Genomic DNA, 25,729 nt, shown 5'->3' on the forward strand with positions numbered 1-25,729 from the left:
AAACTCCACCAATGTTCACATTTGGGCATATTGAGTATTGCCAAGTTTTGGTCCTGATATATCATTGTTTGAGGTCACAGTGCTATCTGGATGCAGGTGAGCTTAAGGTTAATGCCTGCAAACCCTTCCAATATTTTCTGTTGGTCATGGGAGTTCTGTGTACCAAGTTTGGTTCAATTCCATTGCTGGTGGAGTTCAGAATGCTCTTTGATTGCAGGTGACTCCCAAATGACAAAATAACCCCCCACCCCACCCAACCCTATCAGTCTTCAAATTTGGGTGTATCGGGTATTTGTGCCAAATTTGGTCCAGTGAATGAAAATACATCCTGCATATCAGATATTTACATTATTATTCATAATAGTAGCAAAATTACACCCATGACGCAGCAAAAACAATAATGTTATGGTTGGGGGTCACCACAACATGAGGAACTGCATTAAGGGGTTTCGGCAGTAGGAAGGTTGAGAAACCCTGACGTATACCATGGATTGCCAAAAAGACAAATACATGGGCAAACCCTGTAGTATTTCTCAGTCCCACATATGAATGTGTATGTGCCTTCAAGCTGCCTGTTGGCTCATGGTGATCCCATGAATTGCATAGGGCTTTCTTAGGCAAGAGCACTTAAGAGATTTTGCCAGTTTGGTCATCTGAAATATAGTCAACTGCACCTGGCATTCTCTGGCAGCCTTGCATCCAAGTACTAACCAAGACTGGCTCTACTTAATTTCCAAAGATCTGGTGTCTTTGTGGCGCTGCACACATAGTGGTCCCAAAAAGAGCCAGCAATCTAATCCTGGCCATGTTGACTTTGAAGGAGGTGCCTTGGGTTAGTGTGGCTAAAATAAATGCAATCATTTATTCTAATGGAGTGAATCTGTTAACTTCCTTTTTGGAGAGCATAATCAAAATCTTATTAATTCAATGGGTCCACTCAATGATCACCCATAATGATGAGTGGAAGTAAGTCTAATTTCACAGGGACTTTGCTGGAGCCTGAAGATCAGAGCAAGGCAGGAGACTGCAAAAGCAGCACAACCACTATGACAGAGGCAGCAGAACCTGCCATTCATCTATACCAGTGATTCCCAACCTGTGGTCTGTGGACCACCAGTGGTCCGCAATAAATAAAATATGGTCCACGGCCTCATTGTTACTACACTGTTGCAATGAGAGCGACTGGTCTCATGAAACCCTCATACAGTGCCGAGGCTTATTAAATATGGTTTTCTGTGGGCGAGCAGATGGTAACTACTGGATGGCATATGTTCTGTATCAGAAACTAGAACTGATGTGGTCTATCCAATGCAATTTTCTGAATCGGCACCCCAAATAACCAAACAGAATCACTAAAGTTGGCCAAAAAATGATTCGCAACCCTTTTAGTACTAATGTTGGAGAGTGGTCCCTGGTAAAAAAAAAAAAAAAAAAAAAAAAGGTTGGGAGCTTTTGATCTATACAAATCAAATCAATCTGATCATTTTTCCCCATTGAAGTAGGTCCTAATGAGAATGAAAAGTCCACAGTCCAAGGGTTAAACCCTTGGCGTTAAGTAAACATGCAGATGTTACATTTGTATTATGAATCAACATCACTACGTTATCAAATCATAATTTTATTTCATCAGTCATTTTACATTGCATAGAACTTGACAATGGGTTTATGAATAATGCAACCCCCAATTCTTAAAAGCCCCCTTGTTGTTTTAAAAAGGAGAAATATACTTCAACTATGCTGACAGGACATTATTGATGAAGGAATTTTTAAAAATGTATTGCAGCATGTTAAAAACCAAGATGAGTATCCATTGATGTCACTGAGCCAGCCCAGTGGCTATTCCAACAGCAAATGCCTATTTTCTGAGTTAGGGCATTGTCCAATGATGCAATCCAGTGCAGCCTTGCCAATGAGACTTTTCTCTCCACTAGTATTACAGTTGGCCCTCTATATCCATAGGATATGCACTCACTGATTCAAACAACAAAAAAGGAAAAGCAATCCTTGCAATATATTTGTGTGTGGGCATAACCTGCTATAGACTCGTATCATTTCAGAGATCCCATGGCATACGTTTGCATATTGTGAAACTTGAGCATCCACTGATTTTGGTATCCACTGGGGTTTGTGGAACCAAACTCCAGCAAAAACTGAGGGCTGGATTTGGGCCTAAGAAACTTTGGGCCTTATATGTGACATAAACAACTTTTATCAGATACCTCTGGATTGGGTCACGATCTGTGAAAGCTTGTGTAAAATAAAACTTTTTCCTATTTAAGGTGCACTAAGTGTTTCTTTGGTCTAGCTGAAATAAGCTGCTAAAGAGCATCTGGAAACTATGGGAGAGAAAATTGTAAACATGTGGGCAAAACCAAAGTAACAGCACACCGAGCAATGATTAGGCTACTGTTGGACCCCAAGAGCCCTGACCAGCACAGAAAATGGCAAAATAATATGCTGGAGATTCCAGTCCAACACCATTATCCCCTACTACTCTAGATCAGGGATGGTCTTCCTTACTCCCTGGCCACATGGAGACCTCCACACTCCCAACTGCTCTTTTTCTAACACAAATACAGAAAACGTGGAGTTTGTTTCCAAAAGGTATCAAAGCAAAAAACAAAAACATGAAAAATTGGTGGCAGAACATTGTTGGCTAGGAGTAGAATATTATGTACGGGTCAAAACTATCAAAATGAATCAAATCACTTAGTTACAGGGCTTGAAAAAAATGCATTTTATAGCAAAAGAATGCATATCTTCTGCACATTCAATTCCTTCAGATAGATTTGGTACTTTTTTGGAAACGAGCACCACTAAGAAACTGTGAAAGCTTCCTGGAGCGGCAATTCATCTTTCGAATAGATTGCAAGGGCCCTCCCACACTGTCTAACATTTTGAAAAGTTGATTTTTTTTTTAAGTGGAAATGCCCTTCCAGTTCCTTCTGGCTTTTTGTTTTTGGCACTAACCTACCAGAGTCCCAGGGATAACACTGGCTCCCAGACCCGGCAGTGCTCCAGAGACAGACATGTGAGAGAGGCAGACATGTGTTCCAAACAATATGCACAAGAGACCTGGTGTAGCGTAAATTTTACAATCTTAAAATCAAGGAATGAATTACCTGTGACTAGTTACTTTTTGTGTCAACATACATACATTTCAAAAGCAATGTAACAAGCAAGAGCAAAGTTCCTTTACGTAATATACTAAGTAACAGTTTCCAGGGCATTTCTAGAGCTACCATGATAGCAGGATGTTGGGGTTTTTTCCAATTTTTATATCATTCTCTTAAGATTTTGCTTCTCAAAAAATTACAAAATATTTATGGGAAAGGAACAAGCCATGCAAAAAGTAATACGGCACATTACTCTTTCAAGATTCAATTAGCATTAGCAATGGATTACTTCTCAAACACTGTAATATGTAACAAGACCAAATCACTTTTCAAAAGGAACTTTCGGAACTGTTACACAGAAAATAATTCCATGGAGCAAAGCAATCCCTTTCAAGCAGCAATCTACATTTTGTAACTGGCAGAGCTTTGATTCTAATGAAGCCCTATGCAATTCGTGGAAAGAGTCAATCCACATGCACTTCATGGACTAAGCTGATAAACCTGTTCTAAGAAGTGCCATAACTTGAAAATGCAATGAAGAAAAATAATGCTGCTTTCATATTTTTCATTATAGGAATTAGATTTATAGCCCAATATCCTGAGTCAACAGCGTGGTCCTTTGGTATGCCAGAACTGTGGTTATTGCACTTTTAGGATTCTAAACATCTACAAAAAAGACTATCAGGGGAGTTTGTGTTACTATACACTGCATACTGTCATGATGTTGCTGCCACTACTAAAAAGTAGGAATTGTCCTCCAAGCAAGTTACCATGCTTCTCCTGCAAGTTACCATAGAATTGCATTGGAGGACCTTGCAAAATCCTAGTGAAGCTAACGTAAGGCTGATTAGATTCTTACATTTCCTTCAGATCCTCCAGTTGCTATTTGGACAGAACTGAAAATGGAAGGAGAGACTGGAATACAAGATACAGCCAAGCTGCTCTAAACCTTTCCCGGTGGTGCAATGGGTTAAACCCTTGTGCCAGCAAGACTGCTAACTGAAAGGTCAGCAGTTCGAATCCAGGGAGTGGGGTGAGCTCCCATATGCCAGCTCCAGCTTCCCATACAGGGACATGAGAGAAGCCTCCCTCTGTATGGTAAAACATCCAAGCGTTATCTGGGCAACGTCCTTTCAGATGGCCAATTCTCTCACATCAGAAGCAACTTGCAGTTTCTCAAGTCACTCTTGACACAGAAAAAAGTTTTAAAATAACCCAGAAAAAGCATCATGTAATATGTATCTGTATTTATAAGAGCCTATATGTCTGCAATGTTAACAGATTTGTAGAATTATGAAATAAACAGAAGGGAAATCAAATATATTTGATTGAAATAAGTATGTTATTCCAGCAAGTACAATAGAAAAGTATTTGGCATAAGCTCTCTGCCAAGTTCAGTGAAAAAAATTGCTACCTAGACTTTTTAAAAGTAACAGTTAATACACAATATAAAATTAATATATTAAACAAATACATTTCATTGAAAATTGCTTTAATACCATTATTTATGTTCAAAAATCATTTGAGTTTTGATATTGCACTGGAATGTTGATTAAATTAAGTTGAGCCCCAAAAAGGATTAAGATTAGAGATCTAGAATTTCATTCTATCTTCTTCTTTGACCCTGATATTTCACATTTCTTGGAAAACAAGGCACCATCACTTTAGCAGCTTAAGCAGATTTTTCATAATATGGTCTTGAGGTAGAATAGTTTTCTTCACTTCTTTTTCCCCCCAGTTTTGTTGGAGATTGAATCATACAGATTTCTCAGGAACAGGAAAAGGCTCCAAAGCTTTCTCTGCATTCTTCCAGTTGTAGAAATTCTCTTGATACCATTCAACTAGTGTAAGAGAATAAATGTTAGAATTAGAATTCGAATACAGCATGACCACCATATCTGCAGGGGACATGTTCCCGGATTTAGCATGAAAATATGAAATTGCAAATAAGAGTGAACCCTACTGAATTGGGTGACTTCCGGCAGGAGCATATCACACTAGAGTAGTGGTTCTCAACCTGTGGGCCCCCAGGTGTTTTGGCCTACAACTTTCAGAAATCCCAGCTGTTAGGATTTCTGGGAGTTGAAGGCCAAACGTTTGGGGACCCACAAGTTGAGAACCAGTGCACTAGAGGACATAGAAACTGCTCCTTCCATTTCCAGCTCTTCTAGCAAGACATTATGATCAACTTCTGGTGAAAGCATACCAAAGAAACCCTAGAAAATGTCTTGAAAAAACATTTTTGGACACGAGTAAATTAAATCATGGGTACCGGTCCCTTGGATGTGAGGGTTATACAGTATTTTAAGCAACACACAACACAGTGCAATTCAAAGCAGGATGAAGCTAAGCTTGCACCAGAAAGCATGGTTGCACCCACAATCTAATTATAATCATGAACACAGGTTTGGGCTTGTTTGGTTTTCTTCACTTTGAAGATTTTTCTATCTCATGTGGCAAAGTATCAAGTTACATTGACAGCATGTTCTAAGGCAGAGGTGAGTGACTTCTACAAAGGAAAGAGGGTTTTTTTTAGTTTGTCTGACTGTTTGGCACATCTGAAGCCTAAAAGAAAGGTGGACAGAATGCAGTAACAAGAGGAAAAATTAACAAGAACAGAGTTGTATCAAGTATTTTAAAATCAGTGAATGTGTTTCATGATAAACATGTATTTTATAATAAAAGAAGTATACAGAAATAAAATGCTTCCAAACCCACTAAGAATTAGTACCATTTGAAAAGATTAGATTATTTTAACACACTCAATATTTTGGATTATTTAACTCTTTAGGATAAACATTAATTTATTAGAAAATGGTAAAACATCCAAGCGTTATCTGATTAAATTAATTAGCTAAATTTAAGGACCCAGTCTCGATAAAATAGTGAAGAGTAGAGACATCAGACTGGCAACAAAGATCCACCTAGTCAAAGCCATGGTATTCCCTGTAGTAACCTACGGATGTGAGAGCTGGACCTTAGGGAAGGCTGAGCGAAGGAAGATTGATGCTTTTGAGCTGTGGTGTTGGAGGAAAGTGCTGAGAGTGCCTTGGACTGTGAGAAGATCCAACCAGTCCATCCTCCAGGAAATAAAGCCTGACTGCTCACTGGAGGGAAAGATACTAGAGACAAAGTTGAAGTACTTTGGCCACATCATGAGGAGACAGGAAAGCCTAGAGAAGACAATTATGCTGGGGAAAGTGGAAGGCAAAAGGAAGAGGGGCCGACCAAGGGCAAGATGGATGGATGGCATCCTTGAAGTGACTGGACTGACCTTGAGGGAGCTGGGGGTGGTAACGGCCGACAGGGAGCTCTGGCATAGGCTGGTCCATGAGGTCACGAAGAGTCGGAGACGACTGAACGAATGAACAACAACAACAAGGACCCAGGAGTGCTAACTCCCTGGACCTGCCTTTAAAAAAAGAGGGAGGGAAGGTGAACTTCCTCTCCTGGAAGTCTCAAGGAGTAGCTACACATTGAAGAGTCCCACTTTATTCTTCAGCATAAAAAGGAAGATTTTTCAAAGCAAATGTGGACTTCCAGCTACTCCTGAGCTGTTTTTGCTGTTGCTATCAATCTGTTTTTGTTTTTATTAAGCTGTGAGTTTAACAAATAATTCAAATTAAAAATGGATGCTTCACAAATAAAACTATACCGTTTGATATGAGCAAAAAATGTTATCTGTAAAATGGAAGATTTTCTTCCTTCTGCTGCAGTGTCAAATACATAAGCTAGAAGACACTAAACTGAATACAGTGTTATGTGGTTATGCTGTCAATATAAAAGAATGCATCTTGGTAATTGGCATTCTGACGGTAACATACACTGTCCATTCTCCAAGCCACAAAAGTCCATTTGATTTGCCCTTATGAGAATATGCAAATACAAATGAGTATTGGAATACTCTGCTTTAGTAACTGCAGCTTTAGGGGTTTAATTTTCTGAACTGTTAATGTTTGAATTATGGCAGTATCCAAATAACCCATGGCACTTTTGAAAACAATGTTCCTATTCTGTTCCTCTACATCCATTTCAGAATTACTGACAAAATAACATACTTGTTTTCTTTATTCCTTCTTTCCAAGGTACTTTAGGCCTCCATCCCAAGCCGTACATTTTTCCAGAGTTCATTGGGTATCCCAAGTCATTTATAGGTCTTTTTTTTTTGGGGGGGGGGGGAGGAGAGACAATGGGAGATATTTTTTACTTCCAAGCAACATATATCAATCATTAACAAAAGGTAATTAGACATTGTCTTTTTTTCCTTTCAACCTATTACTGTGTTGATACTAATCAATATTTCTCCCATTAACTTGCACAACATGGCTTATGCAATCAGGCATTATTTACCCAAGCAAGCTACCCAAATCATTCCTAACCTTCAACTGGATGACTATAACCACAACAATATGTATAAACACAAGAGAGCTTGGAAATTTTAATACTTGATTTAGCCGCGGAAAATTTCCAGTTTGAAAGGCAGCCTTTATACAATGGATTAGTTATGTGTTGTCGAAGGCTTTCATGGCTGGAATCACTGAGTTGCTGTGAGCTTTTTAGGCTGTATGCCCATGTTCCAGAAGTATTCTCTGATATTTCACTCACATCTATGGCAAGCATCCTCAAAGGTTGTGAGGTTTGTTGGAAACTAGGTAAGTGAGGTTTACATATTTGTGGAATGGCCAGGATGAGAGAAAACTCTTGTCTGCTTGAAGCAAGGATGAATGTTGCAATCAGCCATCTTGATTAGCATTTAATGGTCTTGTAACTTCTTTAAAGCCTGGCTGATTGCTGCCTGGGGGAATCATTTGTTGGGAGGAGTTAGCTGACCCCGATTACTTCTTATCTGGAATTCCCCTGCTTTTTGAGTGTTCCTCTTTATTTACTGTCCTGATTTAGAGTTTTTAAAACTGGTAGCCAACTTTTGGTCATGTTCATGGTTTCTTCCTTCCTTTTGAAATTGCCCACATGCTTGTGGATTTCAATGACTTCTCTGTGTAGTCTGACATGGTGGTTGTTACAGTAGTCCAGCATTTCCGTGTTCTCAAATAATATGCTGCGTCCAGATTGGTTCATCAGGTGCTCTGCTATGGCTGACTTCTCTGACTGAAGTAGTCTGCAGTGCCTTTCATGTTCCTTGATTTGTGTTTGGGTGCTGCGTTTGGTGGTTCCATAGCTACATGGTATATGGTAGACTCCTGCAGAGATGACAGGATCCCTCTTGGGGATCCTCTCACCTCTGCAGGACAAGAGTGATCCTTTTATCTGAATCAAAAAAGGCACAATTTCAACAGAAAGGCGAAAACCATGAAAATGAACAAAATCTGGCTACAAGTATTTAAAAACCACTAAAATCAGGACAGTAAATAAAGAACACTTAAAAAACAGGGGAATTCCAGACATGAAACAATCACGGCCGGCTAGCACCTCCCAACAAAGGATCCCCAGGCAGCAATCAGCCAAGCTTTGAAGCTACAAGGCCATTTAATGCTAATCAAGGTGGCCAATTGTAACATTCACACTTGCCTCAAGCAGACAACAGTTCTTTCTCCCACCCTGGAAATTCCACAGATATATAAATCTCACTTGCCTAGTTTCCAACAAACCTCACAACCTCTGAGGATGCCTGCCATAGATGTGGGCAAAATGTCAGGAGAGAATGCTTCTGGAGCATGGCCATACAGCCTGGAAAACTCACAGCAACCCAATTAGTAGCTAATTTGGTCTACTGCAGGCAAGTCCTTGGAAATGTAATAATAAACCACAACATAGTATAGCATGCTTAGATGTACTTTTGGTTTTAATGTGTACATTTACAAAAGAGGGAAACATAAATTAAAGCCCAAAGGTATACAAAATTCAAGTGTGCCAAATCAGACCACAGCATATTTTTTTCAGTAACTCACACCACTAGCATGCTTAAAGTGTGGCATGCAACAGAAAAACTTTGAAAATTCAATTCAAGATTTCCTTATAGCCTATCCTTCCTATAGCTTATCCTTCCTATAGCCTATAGCTCTTGCTATAGCGAATGCACTTTGAGACAGCTTAAGGCTGGGAGTGTATATGTCCCTACATCAACAGCCATCTTAAGTGTTTTAAATATGGGTGTCCTTACGGGGACTAATCATTACTTCTTACTATAATACATGTTCCCAGTCAAATTACAATATATGAAAGAAGCATCATCTGATAACTGAAACATCAAGAAGCAGGCAAGTAAAAGCCACATTGAGGAGCAGTTCAACATTCACAAGTTTTGCTCTGTTTCAAGGCAGTCAGGAGGTACTGCAATATAACATTGCTTCAAGGACATATAAATCGTAAAATGTTCCAATGAAAGTACTTAATTGTCCAATTCTTGTTGTATATTTAGGTCCCATTTTTGTCCCTAAAAATGAGAACATTGTTTAATGGCAGAAATGCCTTAAAGCAGTTAAGTCTCAAGTAAGTCATTTGACTGTAATTAGCATTTTTACCCTTCCCAAAAGGTTGCTCAAGGGGCTTGCAATGATCAGGAAGGCACTCCCTCTCCTACTAGATTAAAAGGCCCTGGCAATTTAAAAGGTACAACACGTAGGAAAAAGAGGAGGGAAAAACTAAGGAGACTTTTCTTGATATGAGACGCGGTGCCTTGCACAAGGATTTAACCTTGCCCCTTTAGACATTTCCATGTGTTATTGGCAGTTACCACTTGACATACACAAGCTACTCAACTCTACTCTGAAAGTGCAAAATAAAGTTACAGCAGCATAAAATGTTCTTCATCTTTTGCATAAATTATGCACAATGCTTAAGATGCATTGGGATGTGGGCTTCCGGGCCTTAGGGCCATATTCTAGCAGCATTTTCTCTGACATTTCACCTGCATCAGAGTCTGAAGATGCCAGCCACAGATGCAGCAAAACGTAAGAAGAAAATGATGCTAAAACATGGCCATACAACTCGGAAACTATGCAACATCCCAGTGATTCCAGCTGTGAAAACCTTCAACAATACATGTATCAGAATGTTTCAAAATTAGCTTATCACTGGTATGTTTTTTAATTGACTTTTTCTGGGAATAGCTTGGCCACTCACTTTGGAAGAAAGAGGACATAGAAATGAAATAAACATCTATGTAAGCCCACCAAATTCCAATTTATATAGCTCTATCCAAAGTTTCATGTACTCAGATTCTTCCCCATCTTTACAAACTAAATCCCCCCACATTTTAATCTTTTATACACACTTCTGTTCTGCAATCTCTCACTTAGAAGAGGAGCGTAATTAAAGAGGAACTTTTTCTTATCAACATTTCTCAATTACTAGTATAGGCAATCAAGCACAATTTTGGCAGATCATTGATCATTTAGGACAAGGCATGTGAATGATGTAAAGAGCCAACATGGGATAGTAATTTGAACTTTTTATATCAACATTTCTCAAAACAGTCATAACTAGTATAAACATTAGCATTAAAACACAATGCTTGATTGTGTGGATTTTGGCAGTTCATTAGTCATTTAGGACCAAGCATTGGAATGATATAAAGAACTAACATAGCACAGTAGTTTGAACGCTGGACTGTGACTCTAGAGACCAGGGTTCAAATTCCCACTCAGCCTGAAAATCTCATGGGTGACCTTGGGCAAGTCACACTCTTAGCCTCAGAGGGGATTTGCCACTCCCTTACTCTGAGGCAGAGAGGAAGCTAATGGCAAATCCTCTCTGAATAAATGTTGCCAGGAAAATCCCAAGATAGGTTCCCCTTATGGTAGCCATAAATCAGAAATTATTTGAAAGCACACACAACAATAACAATGAGAATGATGTAGCCTTCTGGATGTTGTGTGATAGTCATTCCCAACTCTATTCGTCATTAACTATGTTAACTGGGGACGATTAAAGCTGTAGTCCTAACTATTATTTATTTATTTAAAACATGTATATTCCGCCCTTCTCACCCCGAAGGGGACTCAGGGCGGAGCACGGCATATACACGGCAAACATTCAATGCCGGGACACAAATTCACATATAATACATAAACATTAAAAAACATCACCAACATCCTACCTGTCTTTAACATAATCCACCCAATATTCTGTCTCAGCATCTGAACTGGTATTTTTTATCTGTCAAGGAGGTAAAGATCCATATTACCAATAAAAAAGCAAAAACATGTATCAGTGTTCATTGCTTTCTATCTAAAGCCACTTCTATGTAATATAGATAGCTTTTACAGCAATTAATTTAAGTTATTAATGCATTCTTCTCAATTGTATAACAGTGTTCAAAGTAACATTTTCTTTCAGAATATACCCACACTGTATCCAGTGCTGTATTACAATACCATAATTAGGACACAATCAATTTTTGGATGCAGATTTTTTTTGAGCTTTGAGTTTTGAAAAAATGCATTTTCAACTGCAAGACACACCACTTTTAGTTGAGCCTAGACTTTACTAGTGTGGCAGCCCAACTGTCCCACCCAGCCCCTGGAAAGCCTTCCCAACTCACTTCCACTTCTGCCTCTGCCTCCCAAACCACACACCTCCCTTTTGTTTTGCCGCCTCTGCCCCCCACTGCTAGCCAGAGCACTCTGCCCTCATCCCAGGTTTGTTTTGATAGAAGAGGATCAAGGATGATGACTGCTTCTTTGGGGTAATAGTCACATGGTAGTAGTCCTTTTCTCTCTGTCTCTTCCTGTCCTGCTTGCTGCCATTGGAAATGGAGTCCAGTGATGAAATGACAGGGAGACGGAGGAGTGTGAGGCAGCAGCAGTGGCTCTCCGTGGCTCCCTCCATCTCCCCGTCCCCTTGCCAGTGACTTCTACTCCCAATGGCAGCAAGCAGGACAGGGAGAGAAAGGGAAATATAGCTCCTGCTCTCTCTGAGCTGCATCCATCGCATGATCTTCTCCCTTCAAAACAAACCCAGGGTGAGGTCAGCATACCAGGTTACATCAGGAGCAGGTTGAGAAGATTTTCCAGGGGCTGACCAGGATAGCTGGCTCCCCTCTCATTCTGAGACACAGCTCCTGATCCTTTTTTAAAGAAAAAACTCAATTCCTTTCTTGCACCTCAATTTGGGGGAGAAACCTACATCTTAAAAAAGGTAAAGGTAGTCCCCTGACATTAAGTCCAGTCATGTCTGACTCTGGAGTGTGGTGCTCATCTCCATTTCTAAGCCGAAGAGCCAGCATTGTCCGTAGACACCTCCAAGGTCATGTGGCCGGCATGACTGCATGGAGCGCCGTTACCTTCCTGCCGGATCTACTCACATTTGCATGTTTTCGAATTGCTAGGTTGGCAGAAGCTAGGGCTGACAGCGGAAGCTCACGCCGCTCCCCGGAATCGAACCTGCGACCTTTCGATCAACAAGCTCAGCAGCTCAGTGCTTTAACCCACTGCGCCACCGGGGGCTCCCTACATCTTAGAATCGGTGAAATGCATTAATTAAATACATGCAGAAATGCATAACTGTGTAATTGAGCCCATACTGGGTTCTGTATTGGAAGAAGTGGGATATAAATTAAATAAGTAAATATGGTGGAAGTTCTCTCATTGCAATTGTTGATAGACAAGCCACTTGTGTGAACTAAGTGGACACAAGTTTGACCAGGAGCCCAATAACTGAGCCTGAATAACCCCTCCATTAATAACAAAACTTCCTCAGAACACAGTATCAATTAACCTAGCTTTTTTCTCAAACCTAAAGCCACCCATGAAAAAAGTTTTTTGAAAACATAAAACTGAGAAAATCTATGTTAAAACCATCAAATCTTTAAACAAAACAAAAAGCAAAACGCAGTTTGTATGAAATGTGACCAAGATTGGGTAGAGCAGAGGAGTTGAAAGAGATGCAATGTTAAAGCTGGTAGAGGAGCAAAATGCTAGCAGACTCCAAGAAACAGCAAAGCAAACAAGCCCAGCTTTGCACCTTCCCCTGTGTCCATGTCCATATATATGTTGCCTAAGGCATCTATCTCAGAGCCATTCACTCAGCAAAATGCATAAGTTCAAATTAACTAATTATCTCTCATAATCAGTGACATTTTTCAATTATGTTACTCACAAGATGAATTAATTCCTTTGCAAGTTGCGTAATAGAAATCTCAAAGTTGGTCCCAATATTATAAATTTCACCAGGCTGTCCCTTCTTCAATATAGTAAGAAATGCATCTGCTACATCACTAGCATAAAGGAAATTTCTTCTCTGAAGTCCAGAGCCATGAATGCAACTAAAGGGAAAGAAGGTAATTGATAACCTTTAGTACAACTCTCCCTAACAAGACTGTCACTCTCCTAACATTATATTCAGGTCTGTAAGATCATAAACTGCCAAATGAAACTCACCAAAACTAGATGGAGGTGATGTCTAAAATGTTATGATTTGAGCTGATACTCTTTACTTTGTGAAACAATTAACATGCAGGTCAAATCACAAGAGCTGATGATAACATGCATCTTGCATTCACAACTATTTGTCACAAAATGAGACTGTTTAAAATTTATGGGAAAGCGTTGACATACAAGACTGTGGTCTGCGTCAGTGGGAGCTGATGAATGTAATTCCTCCCAATACTAAAATTTTAACAGAGATTTAGCATTCTATGACCTCTAGTGGTGGAATATGGCATTAAGGAGCTACATGTCTGATGAAAAGCTGAATGCATATTAGATTAGCCCTTGAGGTTCAAAATTTGGGAAACCCAATTTAGACCCTTTATTTTTTAAATCAGTGGCATCAGTTTCAAGCTGTTTCCTCTCGCATCTTGCCAAGTACATCTTTAAGAAGCTGGGGAAAAATACTAAGCATTAAAAATTGGAGGAACAAACTGGAATTACACACAGATGGCCAAGATTTCTAATAATTTGAAACATGAAAGCCATGAAGCTTTTGGAAGAAACTGGAAGCTGGCTATAGCATATCTGATGGGAGAATTGAAGAAATAAAAACAAGAGGAATATATTGACCTAGAATTATAGAGAGCGGTAAATAAAATGAGCATAAACTCTATGAGAATTAGTAATGGAAGCCAAGGTGGTGGGTGCACTGTGAATGGGACGAGGGGTAACTGCAACATGGGTGGCAAGTTGACTATGTATGTGTATGTGTCCATGTATTTATATGTGTACTAGCTGTGCCCTGCCACGCGTTGCTGTGGCCTATAGTAAAACTTATCAAAGTTGAGGTAGATATCTGGAGTATTATGAAAGAGAGGTACCTACCTATTCCTTCCCCCTTTTCCTCCCCCTTTCTCTCCTTTCTTCCTTCTCTCCCTCTTTCTTTCTTTCCTTCTTTCACTACTTGGTTTCATCCTTCTCTCTTTCCTTCATTCCCTCCCCCTTTCTTCCTTTGCCTTTCTTCCCTCCCTGTTTGCTTCCTTCTTTCACTTCTTATTTCCTTTTATTTCACCACCATCATAACAATAACAATAATGCAGTGCATTGCCTCTGGGACCTGACACCTCTCCCATTCCCCTTAAAAGGGTCTCATAGGAACAATAGCATCATAATAATAATAATAGAAATAACAACCTTTACCCGCCACGTGTTGCTGTGGCCAATCTTCCCTCTTTCTCTCCTTCTTTCCCTCCCTCCCTACCTCCCTCCCTCCCTCCCTCCTTCCTTCCTTCCCATCTTTCCTTCTCCTCTTCTTTCTCTATCTCTTTCCTTCCTTCCCCCTTTTTCTTTCTCTTCTGCTGTCTCTCTTTTCTTTCCTTCCATCTTTCCTTTTCTTTCCTTTTCTTCTTCCTCTAACTTTCCTTCCTTCCCCCTTTTTCTTTACCTCCCTTTCTCTTTCTTCCTTCTTTCCTTCCTTCCTGTCTTTCCTAGATTTTGACAGGGCGGGAAGGGACGGGGTGGGGTTTGGAGGTGGCCTGAAGTAAAAGGAGGTAAGATTGGGGCAGGGGAGTGATGGAGCGTGGGGTTGCGTGTGTGTGTGCGGCAGCGGGGGGAGTGATGGAGCGTGGGGTTGCGTGTGTGTGTGCGGCGGCAGGGGGAGTGGGGTTGCGTGTGTGTGCGGCGGTGGGGGGAGTGATGGAGCATTGGGTTGCGTGTGTGTGTGCGGCAGGGGGTGTGTGTGTGCGGGAAGCGGCGCGGCGGGGCTTGGAGTGGGCATGGTTTCCGCAGAGGGAACGTTGGCCGGAAGGCCATGTGCGCGCGCGATGGAACTTGCGGCTGGGCGCCAATGCGCATGCTCAGTTGTTTTGCCGTTTTGTGAGTGTGTTGTGCTGTTTTTCATTTTGAGTAGGTATGTTTGTACCTTGTGGGTTGTGTTATGGGCACGGGAATTTTGGTTAAGTTTCGTTGGGGGATTTTTGAGTTTTGTTGTTTTGCCGTTTTGTGAGTGTGTTGCTGTGTTGTTTTTCATTTTGAGTAGGTATGTTTGTTTCTTGTGGGTTATGTTATGGGCACGGGGATTTTAGTTAAGTTTCGTTGGGGGATTTTTGAGTTTTGTTGTTTTGCTGTTTTGTGAGTGTGTTGTTGTGTTGTTTTTCATTTTGAGTAGATATGTTTGTACCTTGTGGGTTGTGTTATGGGCATGGGAATTTTGGTTAAGTTTCGTTGGGAGGTTTTTGAGTTTTGTTTCCTCGTTGGATGCCCCTAACAAATTTATATATATAGATTGTAGATGTATTATATTAAAATAAAATTATTAAAAGAAAAGACATTGAGGGTGGGAATAATAAATGTAACTATGCCACATACCATTTTCTGTTCTGCTGTAAGAGTGAAATAAACTTCGGGATAACCTAAGAAATATTTTTTTAAAATCAGAAGTCAATAACAATTACAATGCAGACACCAGGACTTAAAAGAAAAAGACTCAATGTTTATAGCTCCCTCCCCATCTAGGATCCAACGAGTATAGATACATGATCAGAACACTCTGCAATACAAATGATGCACATCAATTAAAAGAACTAAAACATACAGCCCTCATTTAATATTTTGCTAACATTCGTTATATGACAACTCAATCATTGCTTACAAGTGGCAATATGTTCAGAGTGCCCTTACAATGTCAGAAGGCTATTTGCAAGAGCCAAGACAGCCTGGGGGGAACTGGTAATCAGTGAATCATATCCTGCACCAAAGGCATTTGTATCTAGCTCCTGGTGGCATTATAAACCTTCCAGTGAGGTTATGGGTGAATCTTTGTCAATAGCTTTATGTGGAAGAAAATGAAAAATGTATTGTAGACAATGAAAGAAAACTCCCAATTTAGGTTGCAATTCACAACACCCTTATAAGCGAGTAAGTCCCACTGAGCAAAGTAGGATTCACTACCAAGTAAATCTGCATAAGTTAACTTTAATGTTGTATCTAATTTAAACACGTAGTAAACATGTCTTTAAAAGACCAACTGCATTGTTGAGGACATGAATTGCACAAGTGGTCAAATTCTTACTGCTTGGTGGCAGCAACTAAATATCCTGGCCTTCCAAGTTTGGAGTAATTCATTATTTGCAGATTCTCTATAGGTTCTCAACTGTGATTGCTAGAAGTTTACTACAGTCATGCTAGGTGACCTGGAGATCTATTGAGAGAACACTTCTTAGGTATTTCAAAGTCCTCCAGCATGATTCCATGGTTAACCTCTAATGCATGTGGGTCTCCAGATGTTGTTGCCTTCGACTCCCAGAAATCCTAACAGCTGGTAAACTTGGTAGAATTTCTGGAATTTGTAGGCCAAAACACTTGGGGATCCACAGGTTGAGAACCACTGCTCTAGTGGAAGCTGACCATAGACTTGCACTAGAGGAGAGATTCCAAGAAAAGGTGCCAAGTTTAAATTTATTTCTGGTTTTTCCACTTTTGCAGTTCTCCTGTAACCCCGTGAATTAACTGCAATTATGAAGTTTGGCTTTGTTGTGAAAAAATGATCTTATAAAGCAAAACTACACTTCCAGACTTTTCATTATTTTAGGGAAAATGAAATGTCAGATATTGATAAAGAGGCCCCCACACCTCCCGGTCTACTGACATGCAATACCTATGCCATGCTATAGCTTTCTCAGGAAGCAAATGTTCATTTTATTACTTCTTTAACATTTATCTATGAACAAGCATTTCTACATAGGGATTTTTTTTAAACAAGAGTACTGGCTGAAACGTATCTAACCTACCTTTTCTGGAAATTGGTGAGGCCCATAAACATTGCTGCTCCGTGTGATAATGACTGGAAACTTTAAGATAGACATATATATTACTAGACCAAATCCAATCAAAACAGCCATAAAATTGTTTACAGCATTTCCTTTCCAAAACAAGACTAAGCAGTGTTCTATTTATATCTCTAAAATATCACATAAAATCAAAATAAGAAATTCTGAAGTGTCGAGATTTGGGGCCGTTTCTCGTATTGTAGATGCCAGTCCTGCTCTAATGAGCAACTATACAAATTAAGATTTGGATTTCCAAAGGGAGAGAGAAACTACCTCATTATGGGTTGTTGTAGGTTTTTTTGGGCTATATGGCCATGGTCTAGAGGCATTCTCTCCTGACGTTTCACCTACATCTATGGCAAGCATCCTCAGAGGTAGTGAGGTGAATGCCTCTAGACCATGGCCATATAGCCCGAAAAAACCTACAACAACCCAGTGATTCCAGCCATGAAAGCCTTGGGCAATACATACCTCATTATGTTTTGGTTTTAGGGGGGGAAATGCATTCCAACAACCCTGGAGGTTCCCAGTAGAAATTGGGACCCCAACTCCTTGTAGCTGTCGATAGTTTACACCCAGTCATCTCTGCAAAAATTGAGCACACTGGAAAAATAGTAAAATTTCAACCCTCATTAGGCTCATTATTGCTTACCTGATATTTTTCCCAATAGGCTTGAACAATGCATTCAGCAATTGCCTTAGATGACGCATAAGGATTTGTAGGCTTTTTGGGTGACAATTCATCAAATTCCTAGAAAATAAGTATGTTTACATTCTAGACATTTACTATGTTGAAAAAATAAAATTTGATACAAAATATTAGGGTACAAATGGCTACAGTTAATGAAAAACAGTAATCTCCCAGTTAGGCACATTATCAAACATCCTATTAGAAATACATGAATACATTTCTTCAATGGAATACCTTTGCCTTCCTAACATTTTAAAGAGCTAGCCACAAAAGGCTTATTATGTTGCAGACAAGAGATGCTCAACTCCTATTATTAGAACAGATTTTTAGGTTGGTCATGAGAAGCAAATAAACAAAGCTATTCATAATTGACCTGCAGTTATAAAAAGATCTAAAGACAAGGGGAAAATTGATCCAAACTCACCTGATCACAACTTCCTCCATACACTTCATCAGTACTGACATAGATGAACTTCTCCACTTTAGCCTCATAAGCAGCACTAACAAGAATGTAAGTCCCGTAAACATTAACATAGTTGAATTCAAGGTTGTGCAAAAAGGAAAGATCTAAAATTTAAGGCAAAACAGGGAGAAATAATGGCTCAATATGGGTAACAAAAAGTCAAAGCTATGGAGGGACTTCTAGATTTCAACTCATATTAGAAAGAATGCTTTTTCCGCTCCCAACAGTTATACAGATGGACTCCCCCCCCCCCCCCCAGGTGCAATATCAAAATAAATATCCAACATCAACACAAACTTTGCCTCTGAGCATCCTGTAACAAATAGATCTTCAAGTATACAATTTATTAATTGTACAGATGCTGAAAATTAGTACTATGTAGTGCTCACCTATATGTGTTTGCGCTGCAAAATGTAATACTATATCAATTTTCTCAGTCTCAAATAATTCTTTTATGAAATTCAGCTCACAGATATCTCCCTATGAAAACAGAAAAGACAAAATTAGGGAATATCAGTTTTACACACACAACAATATCTCCATTTTGAGTAAATGAGGTTTTCTGCCTTTCTTTATAAAAAAGGACAAAAATTCAGTTTATTTCTAAAGAGATTTCCCGATTGACACATCATTTTAACAAAAGCAATGTCCACTTTCACAGAAACAGACCTCAATTCAATAGGATGACTATCAGAAAAGTCTACAGAGAAGTATTGCCTCAGTTTTGAATATGGTTTTAGAAGTGCTGTGAACTACCAAGAACCAGGAGAAAACTGTACAGCCCTAATTCTTAATCTGACTGAATACATCAAGGAAGGATATGAGAAAGGTTGCATTGCTGGAACAGTTTTTGTCGACCTAACAGCAGCCTATTACACGGTCAACGTAAGAAAATGCTGCAGAAAGTTTATCATATTACCCAGGACTATAATTCTACAAAAGTTGTCCAGACCCTCCTAGAAAACCATAGCTTCTATGTGGAGTTTCAAGGCAGGAAAGTAGATGGAGGAGGCAAAAGAATGGTTTACCCCAAGGTGGCATTCTTGCACTGACCTTGTTTAACATCTTTATTAACCATCAGCCACAGCCACTATTCACAAAGAGCTTTATATATGCTGATGATCTTGGCCTAACAACACAAGCAAAAGACTTTGAAACAGTTGAAATCCAACTTGCCTTGAAAGATCTCTCCAGCTACTTTAAAGATAACCACCTGAAACCTAACCCTGCCAAGACAAAAGTGTGTGCTTTTCACCTATGGAACCGCGAAGCCAACAGGAAATTGAAAATTACCTGGGAAGGTCAAAAGCTTGAACATTGTTTCCATCCTAAATATCTTGGTGTCACCTTAGATCGAACACTAACATATAGGAAACACTGCATAAACACCAAGCAGAACGTAGCTGCACACAATAACATCCTGCGGAAACTTACTGGCAGCTAATTTATACAATGCTTTTGATACGAAATAAATAAATCTTCCAAGAAGTTGAACCTACCTGGACAAACTTGTAGTTATGTTTCTCAGAAACAATCTCTAGGTTTTTTAAGTTTGCACAATAGTCCAGCTTGATAAAAGAAAGAGAGAAAAAAAGGTACATTACACTTCATTTCTAGAAGATATAGTAACAGAACCTGTCCATTTCACAAGACAGGATTGCATGCAAAATAATGTGCACATGCTTGAAATCCAAATTATGTGCACAAGACTGTAATGGATGCAACTTGCAGAAACAGCTGAATTGCAAGTTAATGTTGCCTGGTGATAATATGCACCCACATGGACAAATTAAGTACTGTTACTTCCCTATGACCAAACTAGATCAGGAAAACTCATATTAACCAATAAAGTGGGATATTTTTAGCCCATAGAATACACTGTAATAATTTTTATTTCTAATTAAGATTTGTTTCATGAGTTATGCTTCTCATTTATTGATTCTGTTTTAGTATACAAATTGCTTGTGAAACTCACGTGTAATTAGTTGCAGCTTCTCACCACAGCTACATACAATATTAACTGTTTGCATACAATGGCTAGATGTTTTATCAATATAACAAAAATATTACATTTTGAAACTCTCAAACCAGTGGAGTGGGCACTTATCAGATTCTGGATTTAGTCAGTATCAATACTTTCATCTATAATAAGCTGCTAGTATAGGAGCAGATACAACACACAAATCCTAAACACACAAATCCTAAAGCTTGTTTCAACAAGCTTTAAAACTATATGTATTTTCAAAAAATATATATTTGAATTTAAGAATCAACTACTGAGAATATATTCACACAGTGTTGCTTCCAATCAGCATCCAAGCAAAACCTCCTCTATAGAAAATATAAGCTGTTTGCCAGCAATGATTTTCAGGTAAATTCAATAAAAATTATTAATTAATGGCTGTACAATGAAAGGTTCCCATTAGAATCAGTAAGGATAAATATCAGACACATAAGTAAATCACATGATCCTCTAATTAGTTTAAATCCAATGCCATTGCTTTTCCCCTAATGACAACCAGAGTGTTTCCATGTTTGTGCAAGGATTTGAACTCTAGTCTTCCGAGTCTGATCCAACACTTAAACCACTAATGAGGGGATCTTCAACCTGTGGCATTACAGATTTTTTGGACTTCAGCTCCCAGAATTCCTAAGCATTGAACAGGGTGACTGGGGCTTTTTTTTTTTTTTTTAGCAAATCATGAAGAAGGTCTATAACACAAAATAATTTAAATTCCATTACTCATTTTATATTTTTATATAGATTTAATTAAAACTAATTTCTCTTTTAGCTACAAAGTTTCAAGTTAAAAAAAACCCTGAAAATGACCCTTAATTGGTAATTTAGTGGTTAGAAAAGAATGCCACAACTCCTGTTGGAAACACTTGAAAACTGTGTCAATACAGTTTTGACAGAAATCAGGCTCTGTCGATAAACTTCAGTGGACACTCAAGACTGCAAGTCCAGTTGAGAGTAATAACTGTTTTGAGGCACTCGCATCCAAAGTTTCATTTGCCAAAACAGAGAAACACTGTGATGCACCACATCTTTCAACAATTTTTTGACTCCCTTGTCACCACAAATGTCTATTTATTCATTTTGTTTTGTTACTGTTGTTTATTCGTTCAGTTGCTGGGCATTTGTGGTTGCAGTTTCAAGATTACTTTTTAGGTTGTTGTCCCCTGATCTGGCACAAGATCTCAATAAGGCCCTGAGATTACCATAATTGTGCAACGTTCTTCACAGGTAAAAAGTCCTGAATCATTGAAGGGGAGGAAAGCAAGAGAGCAGTGACATGACTACTTTCAGGTGTTTTTTTATAATATTTCAAAAAATATTAAGGATAATTACATGGGGGTAAAAAACAAATTATACTACATACAATCTATAATTGTGTTTAATTTTCACAAAAAAGTTGATTAAAATGTTGGTCAGAGATACAAAAAAGTTGATTAAAATGTTGGTCATTATGAAAGATCTCTTATACATATATTTTCACTTGAAATTGGAATATCTAAAATTCAAAATTAATGGTTCGCACATATTACATTTTTAGAAACTACATAAAAATACCTTTAATCTGGTGTCTAGTTATTCAAAAATATTTGATAGCTTAAAATTTTAAAGGGTAAACAAATTATCATAGTTGAGGCATACTTGGAAACAATATAAATTGTATTTAAACTTAAGTTTCTTTATGGAGTTTAACCTGGGGAATCCGATTTTGATGTCAGTTCTGGTGGATTACGTCATCTTCACTTCAAAAATATTGATTAAACACCTGCAATGTCAAAACATGGTTGCTTCCACTCTTGCTGCTATTGCAATGTAACTTGGCAGAAAGGTAGATAATGATAGTGTGAAGAAATTACCAACATTTGGTTGAGGTAGTGCTTGCAGTTTTTTGCTTCTAATAGACTTAGCAAGGAGGTTTGGTTATTCATGAGTAAATAATTTTTTTTTACCTGAAATTTTTCAGGGAGGGGATTAAACCCATAAACCACCACCACCACCCCCTTGGCTACAAGCTTGGCCACAGGTTGAAGAGCCTACACTAGACCATGCAGGAGAATTTCAATTATTTGCATCCTGAAACACAACTGCATATTTAACGGCCAGTGCATGGATGTCAAGGCTTAACTTAATATAAACAAATTAATTTACCTTATCTAGATTAATGATCATATAGTTTGGATACCTTTCGACAAGAGAAACCACCACATGAGATGCACTGCAGGTTTTGAAAGAAAAGACGAAAACATTAATATTGTTGCAAATAATTTCATAGATTTCAGCAGTTCACATAAATGAGTACTCTGCCATTTCCCACATTTTCAGAAGTTTTGATGGCGTTACCATTACTGCTTTTTCCAAGGGTACCTCTACACTTTCCTAAGGTTTTTCTTAGGAATCCAGAATACAAAAAGGACAATATTTTACATTTTCATAGTACAGGCAGTCCCCAAGTTTCAAACATCTGACTTACAAATGACTTCTAGTTAAGAACAGGGGTGAGACAACATGAAGTAAGAGAAATCTGCCCCTAGGAAGGGAAATTCACTCGTGAAAGAGTTATCAGGGGGGAAAGGTGTCTCAACTGAAGCTTTATCGCCAATCGTAATTTCCACAAGCCACATTTGTCAAAATTCAATTCTCACAGGCAGAAGGTGAGGTGAAATCTTCTGAAGAGGGATACAGGCAGCAAAACAAATCCACAGGGGTGTTGAATGACATGCAATCCAAAGTATATATGTGTGTGTATTTGTGTGAGTTTGTATCACACATAGATATGGCTGGAGTTACACTTTAAAATGTACCTGTTCCAACATATATACAAATTCAAGGGAAGAACAAACCTGTAAAACCTATCTTGTTTGTAACCTGGGGGCTGCCTGTATCTCATAACTGAACACTACATCCATTATGGGGTTCAAAAACTTTTTCTTGACCAAGTTTAGAATGAAATAACACTGTCACAAGAACATACTTATGGACAGGCAAGAACGCTTAGTTTCTTGGAATTACCTTTTTAATGAGCCCTAATACCCTAACACAGTGGTTCCCAACCAATGGGCCACAGCCCACTGATAAGCTGCGAGACCTAAAATAAGGGTCGCGTGACATGCAGGGAAAATTAGCGCCGGGGGTCTGTGCCACTGGTGGAGGAGAACAAGAGAAGGAAACGACAAGGTGTTGCCCTCACCCTTGCTTTCCCAGCCTTGGGAGGCTTCCCAGGCCAGAGCAGAGAAGATTCACCCGACAGCAATTTTCTGCAATGTAATTGAGTTGCTGTAAGTTTTTCAGGCTGTATGGCCATGATCCAGAAGCATTCTCTCCTGTTTCACCTGCATCTATGGAAGACATCCTCAGAGGTTGTGAGGTCTGTTGGAAACCAGGAAAGTGGGGTTTATATATCTGTGGAATGTCCAGGTTGCGAGAAAAATCTGTTGTCTGTTGGAGGTAGATGTGAATGTTTCAATTGGCCACCTTCATTAGTATTTAATGGCCTAGCAGTTTTCAAGGTGTAGCTTCTTACTGCCTGGGGGCATCCTTTGTTGAGAGGCGATTAACTGTCCCTGATTGTTTCTTGCCTGGAGCTTCCCTGCCTTTATTTACTGTTATGATTTTAGAGGTTTTTTTAAATACTGGCAGCCAGATTTTGTTCATTTTCATGGTTTCTTCCTTTTTGTTGAAATTGTCCATATGCTTGTGGATTTCAATGGCTTCTCTGTGTACTCTGACATGATAGCTTAGCGTAATCAGGTTCATATTTGATTAGCTTTCACAGCTTTCATCCCACATTATATGGCAGAGAAGCCATTGAAATCCATAAACAGGGGAAACATCAGGAGAGAATGGGTTGTTGAAGGTTTTTTCGGGCTATATGGCCATGTTCTAAAGGCATCATCCTCAGAGGTAACTCACCTCACTACCTCTGAGGATGCTTGCCATAGATGCAGGCGAAACGTCAGGAGAAAATGCCTTTAGAACATGGCCATATAGCCCGAAAAAACCTACAACAACCTAGTGATTCCAGCCATGAAAGCCTTCGACAATACATCAGGAGAGAATGCTTCAGGAACACGGCCATACAGCCCAAAAAACTTACAGCAACCCAGCGATTCTGGCCATGAATGCCTTCGACTGATTCCTAACACTTTTGGTACTAATGTTGGAGCGTGGTCCTTGGTCAAAAAAATTCTGGGAACCACTGTTCTAAAGTCACCAAGTCCTGTTTGGTCTTGAAAGCTAGGCAGGGCCAGTCCTGGCCAATACTTGATGGGAAACCGTTTTTGTTGCAGGCTGTATTTCTGAGGAAGGAGAGGGCAAAACTGCCTCCGAGCATAGAATCATAGAATCAAAGAGTTGGAAGAGACCTCATGGGCCATCCAGTCCAACCCCCTGCCAAGAAGCAGGAATATTGCATTCAAATCACCCCTGACAAATGGCCATCCAGCCTCTGCTTAAAAGCTTCCAAAGAAGGAGCCTCCACCACACTCCGGGGCAGAGTGAACGGCTCTCACAGTCAGGAAGTTCTTCTTACCTAATAAAACACTAGGTCATGAATGGGGTCGCCATAAGTCACAGGCGAGGTGAAGGCACAGAGAGAGAGAGAGAGAGAGAGAGGCGCCTTCGGGGCCTAAACCTGTCAATGGCCAAAAAGTATAAAGGGCAGCGAAAGAAGCAGAGAGCGCCGACGGAGGGCCTGAGGGGGTCCTCTTCCACCTCTTCCTCCGGGGCCTCGGGGGAACTTACATGAAGCCTGCCCCTCCGGTCACCAGGACGCGCTTGGCGAAGGGCGCTGCCCCGCCGTGCTGCTCCACGGACATTCTAGCACAGGAGCCCCCGGTGGCGCAGTGGACTGAACCCTTGTGCCGGCAGGACTGAAGACCGACAGGTCGCAGGTTCGAATCCGGGGAGAGCGCGGGTGAGCTCCGTCTGTCAGCTCCAGCTCCCCATGCGGGGACTTGCAGTTTCTCAAGTGGCTCCTGAAACAGAAAAAAATAATACCACCACAGTTCACACGTCACTTCCGCTCTGCCCTCTGCCTACGTCACATCCGCCCAGGTCTCTTTGTGGCTTCTTTAGACCTGCTAATAGTATGTCACTTCGTCTGCCAACTCAATACAGGTTGATGCCACATCAACTGCCATCACTCACTGCGGTGGAATCCAAACGGAGGGCCATCCTCTCCCTCTGGGGCCGCGCACGATTCCCGTTTTCTAGGCAGGTGGCCAGGGCCTTTTTATGAGTGTAGCCCCGCCCACCGACGCCCGTGATTGGTCCGCTGCCCCTTCTCTGA

The 25,729-nt window shown here is 39.9% G+C and overlaps 1 protein-coding gene across 1 annotated transcript; it reads right to left on the reverse strand.

Annotated features, from left to right (window-relative positions):
• Positions 1-1,598: 1,598 nt before the first annotated feature.
• TGDS (TDP-glucose 4,6-dehydratase) lies at positions 1,599-25,702 on the reverse strand. The gene is made up of 13 exons (XM_060769493.2): positions 25,588-25,702; positions 25,183-25,415; positions 22,591-22,657; positions 19,925-19,993; positions 18,815-18,905; positions 18,387-18,529; positions 17,924-18,022; positions 17,233-17,292; positions 15,812-15,855; positions 13,173-13,338; positions 11,173-11,231; positions 7,175-7,272; positions 1,599-4,957 (listed from the first exon to the last, which is right to left on the reverse strand). Exons 1-13 carry the CDS (start codon positions 25,612-25,614, stop codon positions 4,872-4,874), a joined length of 1,242 nt encoding a protein of 413 aa, XP_060625476.2. The 5' UTR covers positions 25,615-25,702; the 3' UTR covers positions 1,599-4,871.
• Between the last annotated feature and the right edge of the window lie 27 nt (positions 25,703-25,729).

Source organism: Anolis sagrei, chromosome 3 (assembly GCF_037176765.1).
Source record: "Anolis sagrei isolate rAnoSag1 chromosome 3, rAnoSag1.mat, whole genome shotgun sequence".
NCBI lineage: Eukaryota > Metazoa > Chordata > Lepidosauria > Squamata > Dactyloidae > Anolis > Anolis sagrei.

What these genes read in the sequence shown, in the direction of transcription:
- TGDS (XM_060769493.2), bottom strand. Translation starts at nt 25,614, where the DNA reads ATGGCCCTCCGTTTGGATTCCACCGCA. An exon ending in GTGGATTATGTTAAAGACAG is followed by an intron (nt 7,273 to 11,172) that starts GTAGGATGTTGG and finishes CAAAAAAAAAAG; the next exon opens with ACCTATAAATGACTTGGGAT. An exon ending in AGAAGGAATAAAGAAAACAA is followed by an intron (nt 4,958 to 7,174) that starts GTATGTTATTTT and finishes CTCTTACACTAG; the next exon opens with TTGAATGGTATCAAGAGAAT.